We start from the raw sequence: 11,544 nt of genomic DNA on the forward strand, positions 1-11,544 counted from the left end.
AATACTATATGTTGCTTGTATTCTGTGTTTACAACGTAACATGTGTAGTGAAAAGTAGGCCGACTGCGAATTTTGGTGAAATCATTTCGGAATACAAAATCTGAAAATGCCCATTCTAAAAAAAAACCCAGACTAAAAGTGGAAATAGTGACCCTCTTTAAAATAAAAAGTGTTTGGGCGGCTGTGTGTTTTTGAAGAGGAGTGGAGCGAAATGAGTTAGGGTAGTAGTGGAGGTTGAAGTAAATTAGAACTACACACAACTACAGTACTCAAGATTACTTCTTACTAGTGATAAGAAGAATGTTTTAGAAACTTATGGAGCATCATAACCGATGGTAGGCTTAATCATCCCGAGTTTCTTCTTATTGCTTTTGCCAATAATTTTATTAACATATGAATTCCAATCAAGGGTATGATAATATATTAATTTCAAGATCTGTAATGAAATCATTTCTTTTGAAAGATATACCATCATAGGTATAATCTGAAATATTAAAATGCAAACCCAAGACTCAATGAGTAGACAAAGTCAACGTCCGTTTGCAAGTTTAATCAGACATAGGCCTACTCTTGATTTTCTTGAAACACTGGACAGAGCTGTGGGATTCTTTTTTAGTTTATTAAATATAACGGGATAAAATACCGTATTTATTCGAATGAACGCCTTTTGTATGAATTCCCGCTCTAGAGCCCTATTTGAAATACATGCCTTCCTTGATTAAACGCCCGGATTATAAGCCTTATCTAAATTTTCATGGCCGTCGGAAGCATTTTTCATGTGGTCCGGACATTATAATAAGAATGGAGGGGGTGGTGGGGTAGCTTTTGCCGAATGGCGGATTGCCGAGTCCATTTTACGATAATTAGGAACGATAATGAAATAATGTTTTAAATAAGTGGATCTTTTGAAACTCTTGTGGGTTGGGGTGCATCCGTACCCTTAAAACCCCTTCCACCCTATCCCTATTCCTGCCTACTGATCTGGGTAAATCATTTTTGTCTATTATAAATCTGTTTATTTCAAGATATTATTTATGTTAGTTTTAATTTTCTATTTATTTAATAAGTTTTTACTTTATTTCCATTCATCTAATTTTTAATTATTTCAATAATGTTAATGTTTCCTTAATGTGTCAATTGTATTTTTATTTACATTCTGTTAATTTTTTGTTAATGTTTATTTTCCTTAATTATTTTATAAAACATTTCAGTTAAATTTTTCTGTTTTAATTTAATTAATTGGTTGATAGCATCTAGTTAAATTTTTCTCTTTTATTCGTTTTTCCTTTATTGTATGTACCGAGGGTCACAACTTTTAGCGCTAGCTGGATAGACAACCCTCACAAAATATTAATGAAGAAAATAAATTAATGTTACCATTGAGTGGTTTTGGGTTTCACTTTTGAATGGGTTAGCTAAAAAGTACTTTTGGCGGATTTGGCATGCCATAATTATGTTTTCTCTTTGGCGCAGTTGTTTATTTCCTACGACTTTGCGCACACCGAGGAGAGGCCTTAGGCTAGGGCTAAAGCACGTTTTTTCCTATTAAAATCGTGCGTATAGGTCAAACTTAGCCATGCAGGTAATACAAAATCGTACATAATCTTTCTCTAAATGTATCTAATTTCTACTTTAACATATCCTAGGTAGTACTACTAGGCCAAGGCCTAGCAACCTAGCTAGAGAAGAAGACTGCCTAGCTAGGCCTAGCCTGGCATAGATAGCAGGACAACAAAACATAACAGGCACTCGCGGACCGGAGATGGCCCGCGGGCGCCCGTTGAGAACCTCTGGCTTAGGGTCGCCGGATAGAGAGACTTCCTGACAATCTCTGGCTTTCAATGTAAATGAGGGGAACCATTTCTTACCAAGTGGTTCTTACCTTAGTAGTGATATAAGGAGGCTATGAGTTAATACTCGTGGAAACTGCCTCCTTTCAATGTTTCCATGCGTCGGTCATGGGAAACTTTGAAATGGTGAAGTGTTGTGCATGAGACTACATGTTGTGGTAAATTGTTTCATGGTTTAATTACTTTGGTGTCAAAGAAAGAGTCTCTGAACACCGTTTTGTTTCGGGGAGTTAAAAGTTTATAAGAATGGCCACGTGTATGATGAGTCCTATGTTCAGGATGTTAAGGAAACGCTGAAAGTCGATATTTTCAATCTCATTAATTAGTTTAAAAACCTCTATGATGTCCCCTCTAATCCTCCTGTTTTTGAGTGAAGGTAAACCAAGAACATACAATCTATCCTTTGCAGTTAGATCCCGAAGGTTAGGAACAAGTTTCATAGCTCGATTTTAGACCTTTTTATTTCTAGGCCCAGAGAAATGCCACACAGGTTTGGTAGATGCCAGCCTATGTTAGGAATAACGTACATACCTGTATGTAGGCCTACATTCATACTTATTTATCAAAGCTCCCTGGTCTGGGGTGGCAGTAATAAAAATGAATTTCAATTTTGTAAAACAAAATTAAACATGAAAAATTAATTAATGTGTAGCCTAGGGCCTATTTAGCCCCAAACTATATATAGGCCTCTCCTAAGGGCTCAGAAGCCTACAAAATTGTTTTCATGTTCAATTTTGTAAAAGCGAATCCCCACTAAATGGCGGGTATTCCAGGCGGGTGTTCCTAATCTGAAATTACAATAATTTTAGACTGGTTCTGCTTTTTGTATTTTACCATATACCAGAATACAGGTATAATAAAATAAAATTGTATTTTAACCAATATTTTTATTTGATTACTAATGTTACAGTTTATTAATTAGTGTTATTTTTCTCTTTTACAGAAACAATGCAAATTTAAGTCGATTGGTTTGAGATCAGTGATAGTTAGGCCTTTTTGTTTATAATAAGTTTGTTTTCTTGTTTGTTGCGTTTCAATTACCATTAATGTTCTGATCATATGTTTTCATGTTAGTACGTAACAGTACTGTATCTATCCTGGTCACATAAACATAAGGGTAACATTTGGTTTTAACAGAGTTGTTAAACCAGGTTAAAACAAGAAATAAAAAAATAATATGTAGTGTGTTCTGTATTGAAAACAATGTTCTTTTCTTGCTGTCCCAGAAGTGAAGTGTGAGGTCGTGTACAGTACATTTTTTTTTATATGTACAGTAGTAACTTTTCAATTTATGAATGCTTCATAATAAAGGCCAATGCGTTTTGTTACGATATTGAATTAATTTGTTCAATCAACTATGCATTTATATCTGATTTTTGTAAAATATATGCAATAAAGTATAATACATACACAAGTATGGAAGCTCACGCCATCGTGTCGGGATTCAATATTTTGACAATAATTAATTATGTATGAATTAGGTAAACGCACGCATGTCATCTTTACTACCAATGACCATTACATGCGTTGCACCTAAAAATAACCAGTCGTCTGTGTTTAGCATCCATCCCTGTAGAAGTGCACCCACATTCGTAACTGGCGTGCAAAAATGTGTCTCCTTCACCCTCAAGTTTTCACCGTGAAAACCTGTTTGTGGGAACAGAACGATTCTTTCTGATATTTTTATAGTAATGGTCCAAGCAACTAGTACAGGTAATAGACCTCATCAGAGTGAATTTCTCCGGATTATTAAGTAAAGGAAGCCCGAAACGGCCATTAACATCATGTTAATAAACATGTGTGTATTTGTTAGTGTATTTTAAACATTAATCAGAATGTGTATCAAAATGGAAATAAAGATCTAGGAAGTAGAAAACTTGTTTTGCAGTGAGCTTCACTATTACGAGTACCGTGGGAACCTTTGGTTAGTCCATATTCCTTTATCACAGTGGCGGGGGTCCCAGAGGGGTAAATGGCTGGTACCTTTGAAAGAATAAAAATCCCATAATTAACACAAAATGTTATCAGGGACCCCTCGTCGGGGAATTCCTGGTGCGCCCTGCTTCATCATATCACAGTATTTTTTTTTATACATAGGCCTATATGTATTATTATAAACATGATCAGAACATTTATAATAAATGGAAAGGCAGCAAACAAGAAACAATCGTATGCAAAACAAATGACATGCTAATTTCATAAATCTCCATTTTATTAAGCATTTTAAACATGCTCAAATAATCGGGAAACGCAACAAACGATGACAATACGTGTCCAAACCAATCGACTTACATTTTCGTTGTTTCTGTAAAAGAGAAAAATAACATTAATTAATAACTGTAATATTAGTAATCAAATAAAAATAATTGGTAATACAATTCCAGGAATACCCGCTATTGAGTGGGGATTCCAGGGGGATTCGCGTTCACAAAATTTGCGATAATTAGGAACAATAGTGAAATAATTTAAAAAGTAGACCTTTTAATATTCGAACCTTCTCTAACAACAGTATACGTAGATGGGTAGTTCAGACAGGTCAAGTATTCAAGAATGAGGTAACTTTAGTTAGTAAAAGAGAATAAGGTGTTTTGTACATAGAATTTCTTTTATTAATAGAAGTGCTAAAATTAATTTATTAGTACACCTAAGTCAAAATATTTGTCTTTTTTTTTGTTACAGACTATATTCTAGACATTTTCAAATACATTTTAAATTTCATCCACAGCAGAATACAGTAAAAGCATTTGAAACCTCTTTAGATTTGATCATGTCCCGTGTTCAAGATCTGAAGCATTCCATTGGGTCATTCATCCTTAAGCTGGAACATGAACACCAAATGCTTAATTGGTAAATAGAACCTGTTTATCATTTCTTCTTCATTTGATTATTTTACAGTAAGATGAAACAATTGTTGGTGACCAGTTTTTTAAAGATTCAACCAGAGGCTAAAATATAGAGGCGGATTATATTAGAGCTTCTTCCACATCCACATATATATCCCTAATCTAAGGATGGTTTTGTTGGTAAATGTATCGCACCAAATTCTAGAGCCTCCAAAAGTAGACGATGCAACTCACCCAAACATGCTATATAACTTTTTGTTAGAATGTGTAACACCTTTTGTTTAGTTTTTAAGATAAATCTTATTCAAATCTTATTTAAAAGCTATTTGAGACTTGAAAATACATTATGTAGAATCGTTTGACTATCAATATTATGTGTTATATGGCGGAATAAGAAAAATTAAAGGAGCAAACAATTTTACATGATTTATATTCTTTTTCAGGCCTTCTGTACTTGACAGTTTTGCATTGTTATCAAGTGAGTTGACTGTAGAGGAATGGGAGTTCCAGAGTTTGGAATATATATATATATATATATATATATATATATGTGTGTGTTCTTGAAGTACAGTATTAGAAAAGTCTGACAAACAGTAAATGTAACAAAGAAATGATAAAAAAAATAACTGTTATTGTACAATCTGTGCATGTTCAAATCAGAAAAAACTTGCAAAATATATAGTGATTGTATAGTTATAAATTGCTTGCAACTCATTTTGTCATTACATGATTTTGGTCCTTTTGATGTGTGTAGTAAGCTGCATTGACCAAAAGTGTTGAATTAACTACCTACAAATGAAATAATTTGTGCATTATTCCTCAGTAACGACCAATAAACTTTCCCCCTTCCCCACTTTTTAGAATGTTAAAAAATTTACAATGCAATCTTACAGATTGTCTGAATGTTACATTATTTGTTTTTATTTGGTTTTCAGGTCAGATAAATATGTTGAATAAAGTTCTCAAAGGTGACAAGACTCCATCCCTTAGAAACATGGTTCTATTGCCTCTTGAACTATCTCTTGACCGAGATGAAGATCTTGAGGTTTGTACTTATGATAGAAAATTTCAATATAATATAAAACAACAAATACTTTACATAGATTACATACATATCTGCCAACTTCAAAATCTGTGATATTTTCAGACTGAGGTCTCCTCCCACTGGCTTATAGCGAAGGCTCAAAGTAGGGTGTGAGGGGTGAATCTATTTTTGCAATTTGTGCATTCTGGCTGAGTATACTGCAGAACCTAGGTCAAAATTATTCATACCAGACAGTGGTACCAGCCATTGGTCATCTGTCAACAAACTGTACTTGGCATGCCTATCAAATGAAATGAACTCAAGTGAACCCTCACTCTTTCCAGTCGTATGGAAACTAAACATTGAAGAGGTCAATTTACAGCAACATTATTATGAAACAAATGAGGAAGATTTAACTTTTAAAGTTTATCATAATTTGAGTAAAATGGCCTCTATTCTTAAAACCTCATTAATGTATGTCATTGGTAGGCATCATCTTGCCTCATGTCAGCTTTTGGATGAATGATTTTCATATGCATCAGGTTCTCAGTTATATCTCATTCGTTTTTGAAATACACATCAATCTTGGATAGTTCTTGTTGGATTTTTTTTATTGAATTGATTGTTCTGATTTGTATTCTTTTGTTGGCAAAAAGCTTTAATTATGGTGAATTGATTGTATTGAATTGATCAGTTAATTTTAATATTGATATATTTAGTAATTTCTGTGATATATCATTGTTTTAGTTAAAAATATGGTACTTATTATGAAATGTATCAATTTCTACAGCAACTGTACAGTATTTAATAAATATCCATCATCTTCAAGTTGACTTACATATCAATTGTTATTAAAATATTTATATAATTTGAATTTTCAAATCCATTCAGAAATTGACAGAAGGGAGAGTACCAGTTTTTAATCATGATGTGGTGCCAAATTATTTGAGAACAAAACCTGAACCAGAAATAGAATCAAAGAATCAACAACGCAAAAATATTGCAGCTCAAATTACCCCGGAACTTGCACAGGTATACATTCTAACATTTAGTCAGGTTACCATTGGGGGTGGGGGGCACATTCATAATTTTCATCATTTTCAAGAGTTCAAAACACACGCTTTAGGGTAGGCATATGCAGTGGTGTATCTAAGAGCCTTGAACTTGGTGGGGGTGGAGTGAAGTGCGGGGCTTGATAATTAAGTGAGTGTGAACTAGCTTGCAAAATAAGGTAATATGAGGGGATTTTTATTTGCTTGAGGGTGATTTTTTTGGCTTCAGACGTTAGAGGAGTGGATGTGTTCGCAACACACCTAGATATGCCACTGGGAATATGTACTACTTATGAAAATATAAAATGATGATCTCAAAATTACAAGTATCTTGTTATTGTGTATTCTTTCGGGGGAGGGGAGTCACAGAAAGTAGTTTTCTGTTTCTTGTACTCTTGTATTAAATATGATGAAAATAGTGGATGACCCCAGCACAGAGTATATCATTAAAGCCTATGGGTAAAAGTGGGGAACTTAATAGGTGTAAGCTTTGAAAGATTGAGATACTTCAGCCTTAAGATACTACAGTCGAGTCCGCTGAAGTCGACTCTGTTCAAGTCAAAAATTAGTGTCAGTCGAATTTTTGAAAAGTCCCAATTCTTTCCTATGTAATTACTGTGTTTGTTTAATTCGAATTTTTAAAAGTCAAATTTCGGTTATATTGATGGACTTTTCCGGTCCGGATAGGCCGATTTTAAAGTAAATTTAACCACACAAATCGAAGTTCTAAATTTAATAGTGCACATGGGAAAAATACACAGCCGCGTGAAAATACAAAGTTCAATCCTTGTTGTACAGCAACAAGTTAGCCATGTCAAAGCTAACATCTCTGACAGCGTGCTGTGGAATGATGGCTCACACGATCGTACAGTATGTCGTAAGTTGCAGTCTACTCTCACAATACAGACACCCCTCTGGGCCGGCTCCAATGTTCGGTTTTTTGTCCTGTTTCCTGAACCCATTTCAAACAAGATTGTTGTAGTCAGGGCCTAGCTATTTAATTAATTTATCAAAGCCCTGGATTTTTTTTTACTAGGCCTAGCCTAGGCAAATATTTGACACATTTAACATAATACGTACAGTACCTGTTGTTTTGCTGTACTGCTCAGCAAATTTAATTATTACCAATAAAATTGATGCGACTTTTATATTGTTTTTTACATACATTTATTTCTTTAAGTCTGATATGTTTTTCCAAGCACACATTCTTCGTTGGGCAATGCCACTTGCTGGTCGGCAGTCTAGTTGTAAACAGGTCACGCCCCTCAAAACTTTGCCTGCCCGCCAATTGGTTCATTTTCATAGGGTATTTTGCAGACATGTGCTTCATTTGTGATGACGTCAGATCACCCAAACAAAACAATGTCTATTTAACTATCATTGGGTTTTTCCAGTGAATGTTACTGTCCTGAATTGGACAAATCATCCGAGATTCGGAATAGGGAGTTTTTGGAAAGTATTTTATTAAAGGAAGAATAGGAATAATTTTGGGACTTAAAAAAATGTTCGGTCTTGCGTAAAATTTGATTTTGTGGGCATTGAGTACACATAGTATTGTTCTATGTTAATGTTAATATTTTTTTTTTTCGAAAATGTTCAAGTCGAAATCTGTATAACTCGAACTTTTTATGCCAGTCCCATTAGATTCGACTTCGACGGACTTGACTGTATATCCACTTGTGTCTAAAGCTCAACCATATTGTTGGTTGACTACCGCTCCAGAATTTTTTTAATAGTCAACCTCTAACTATATATGAAGCAGCTTAGCTCAGTCGAGTAACCTTGTGGTAGCCACTGTGTGTGATCTCTAGTTCTCCGGTTCAATTCCTATTGCTGCTCAGCTGTAGGGGATTGTCTCCCGGTGTGCTGCCAAATTCACCACCAGAAGGATCCCGAAACAAGTCTTTAGACTTCTGGGTTATCCTGGGTGTGATTCACACCGAAATACTTATTTATTTATGTTTATGTTTATATTATTCTGCTGAAGGAGTAGAGAAATTATGATTTTAAACCTTGATTTATTCTTGTTTAGAAACAAATTAATAGTCTGAATAAAATCACTGGGCGTTTGCTAGATCACCTGAACACTGCAAAAGAAGACTGGGAAACTGACTCTTCTAGTAAGTATGTGTTGTATATGTGTTGATTACACAGATTATAGTTTTTCATCTCAGGAGGTCTCTCAGGATGTTGTGGAGGAAAAATTGCTTAAAGCCCCATTCCCGGCAAAATTTCAGTTTTTAAGAAAAATCTAATTTTTGTATAATGTTATAAAGATTTATAAATATAATACGGAATTGCTAGTTTAACTGAATTTAGACATCCCTAAGAATGAAAAAAATGTAAAATAAGACTGAAATTTGATTTTTTGTGTTCCACACAAAAAATAAATGCGGATGAATTTTCATGTTTGATTTTGCGATAGGTCGTGAGAAGAATATCATAGGCGCCGAAAACATAAGACTATCCAATGCTGCTAGGCTAGGCCTAGCCCACAAAGCATGGAATATTCACATGCTGGTACAGTGACGTGATGTTTTATTTTTAATTTCACATCCAACAGCAATTACACTCACCACTTAGAGGATGGAATGCTTTATAAACCTATTATTGATATCATCAGTTTTGTAAACATATACAGTGTTGCATGTTTTAAAACATCATATTTCAATATGACTGTTATTCATAGACATTCATATACATAAATGCGAGAGTATTCCAGTGGATGCGATCTACAACCTCTGAATTTGCCTAGTAACGATGAATTCATCGAGAAAATGGTAATATTTTATGAAAAATAGTCTGTATTTCTCATTTTTTTTATTCTTTTGTGTAAACCTAAAATTCATGCCAATATTTTTCCATAATTTATAATAATTGGAGTAATGCAAATGCATATTTTCTAAAAAAAGTCAGTTTTTAGTGAAATTTTGCCGGGAATGGGGCTTTCAGGAATGCTTGACAAGGCTGCTGGTTCTGACTGTGGCAGTTGTATATTTCTGAAACTAGCAGTCCCCTCTGTGTCTTTAGCTTGTCTACATTTTCCCCATTTATTTCTCAGGTTCTAGACTAAATATGACAACAGACAATAGAGCTGATACTCAAAGTTTAGTTGGAACCATAGCACTTGGTAAGGGGATCAAGCAAGTCCGACAACAGACACAGCCCACACCCAGCCAAGCAGTCATGCAGCAACCAAGACACGTGGATCAACATAGTATGTCACTTTCATTCAAATAAATTTTTTAACATCTGCTGTCAAATAACTACCATGAAATATTTTATTGAAACACAACCATTACATCAACATAACATTTATTTACTGTTGTGTTCTGAAATTTTAGTTTACCAACTTAATTTAGTTTGAAACTTCTGCCACTACCGAGGGAACACCAGTAGTCTAACCAGTAATATTTTTTTCTTTCTTCAGTACACAAGCCCCAGAGCACTGTAAGAACACACATTCGACCTGGAAGTTCTGTTCACCCTTACAACAGAACATGAAATATTTGGTGATTGCATCAATATGGCATAACTGAAGGCATTTGGAGAAATGTGTTGCATGTGGGTGTCACTTAGAGGACCTTAACATGGAAATGTACAAACGTCAAAGGCCCTATACAAAAATCTTGCATTGTGATCATGGCATTTGTCATAATATTGACAATGCTTGTAGCATTATACAGTATGTTGCCATGGGAAGGGGATTTGTGGTAATGCATGAAGATGTGTTGGACAGGATTTTAAGTTAGGGCATCTGTATAATTATACAGTAGCAAACCCAGGTTTGAATCCAGGTTGGGGGAAATTATTTCACACAAATTCTTTTTATTTTTAATATCTATGATTTATAAAACAATATCATACAAGATGGTTTAGAGTGTATCGCTTTATGTGTACAGTTTTAATAAATCAAGTGATTCTTCAAAGTTCCTGTCTTGTCATTTGAAATGCTTAAGAGGAGGGCATACCACATTGATTTCTGTTTCAGATGTGTGTGGGTGTGTGTGTTTCTTGAATACTAGTGTTTAACACTATATAAGAAACCAATTGCCTCCAATCCAATTTAATTTTTTTTTTATTACGGAAGCCTAGTGAACCAGGGGTATTGTTTTGGCATACACTGTAGTTGAACTTATTTAGCTGTTAATGATTTATTTAATGGTGTCAACTTAATTTTAAAAATAATAAAGTAAAAGCAAAGTGCAGTACGAGTCAGTAAAAATGCAGGCGCGGCTCCAGCGGGGGACAGTGCCCCCTGTCAGTCAAGCCGAAAAATAAAAAAGAGGGAGGAAAATTTGAGTTAATATTTGACTATGGCATGCCCAAAAATAGACTTGTCAAACTCTTCTGGGAGTTACCAGCCATATCGAGTTCAGTTACAAATTGGAAAATATATAAGTGCTAGAGAGAACTTCTCATGTTGAAATATACGAGAAAGAAGCAAAGTATGATGCTCCCCCCCCCCCCAGATATGACCAACCGCTAATCTACAACAGACAACAGTAGTACGTCACTTGATGACAAATAAACCACCATTTTACGGCTGATGAAGGTACAGTAAGCCACAGGGGAAAATATTAAGTCATAACAACAGATTCCAAGTTGGTCAAATTTGGAAATTCAGCTCCTTATGTGTATGGGGCTCGATCCTAGATATCGTACTATATAATCAGAAATAGTGGGTTATATGAGAAAGAAGAAGAAATGGAATGGAGCATAGTGATTAAAAAGAGAATATTGACATGGTGCAGTGAAATACACTAAAACAATTT

At 34.6% G+C, this 11,544-nt stretch overlaps 1 protein-coding gene across 3 annotated transcripts; it reads left to right on the top strand.

Moving 5' to 3' along the window:
* Nucleotides 1-1,450: 1,450 nt before the first annotated feature.
* LOC117101107 (mediator of RNA polymerase II transcription subunit 8-like) lies at nt 1,451-10,698 on the top strand. Of its 3 annotated transcripts, none has more exons than XM_033240990.1 (8): nt 1,451-1,582; nt 4,579-4,697; nt 5,137-5,171; nt 5,629-5,738; nt 6,609-6,749; nt 8,802-8,889; nt 9,831-9,986; nt 10,200-10,698. In XM_033240990.1, the coding sequence occupies exons 1-8, from the start codon at nt 1,577-1,579 to the stop codon at nt 10,271-10,273; spliced, it is 729 nt and encodes a 242-aa protein (XP_033096881.1). In that variant the 5' UTR covers nt 1,451-1,576; the 3' UTR covers nt 10,274-10,698. The 3 variants fall into 3 exon arrangements, with proteins under 3 accessions (XP_033096881.1, XP_033096880.1, XP_033096879.1); XM_033240989.1 differs by having other exon boundaries at nt 1,456-1,582; nt 4,576-4,697; XM_033240988.1 differs by lacking the exon at nt 1,451-1,582 and adding an exon at nt 3,620-3,646 and having other exon boundaries at nt 4,576-4,697.
* The last annotated feature ends 846 nt before the right edge of the window (nt 10,699-11,544 follow it).

Source organism: Anneissia japonica, unplaced genomic scaffold, assembly GCF_011630105.1.
Source record: "Anneissia japonica isolate Jap-2015-1 unplaced genomic scaffold, ASM1163010v1 scaffold4054_len1135799_cov195, whole genome shotgun sequence".
NCBI classification, from domain to species: domain Eukaryota; kingdom Metazoa; phylum Echinodermata; class Crinoidea; order Comatulida; family Comatulidae; genus Anneissia; species Anneissia japonica.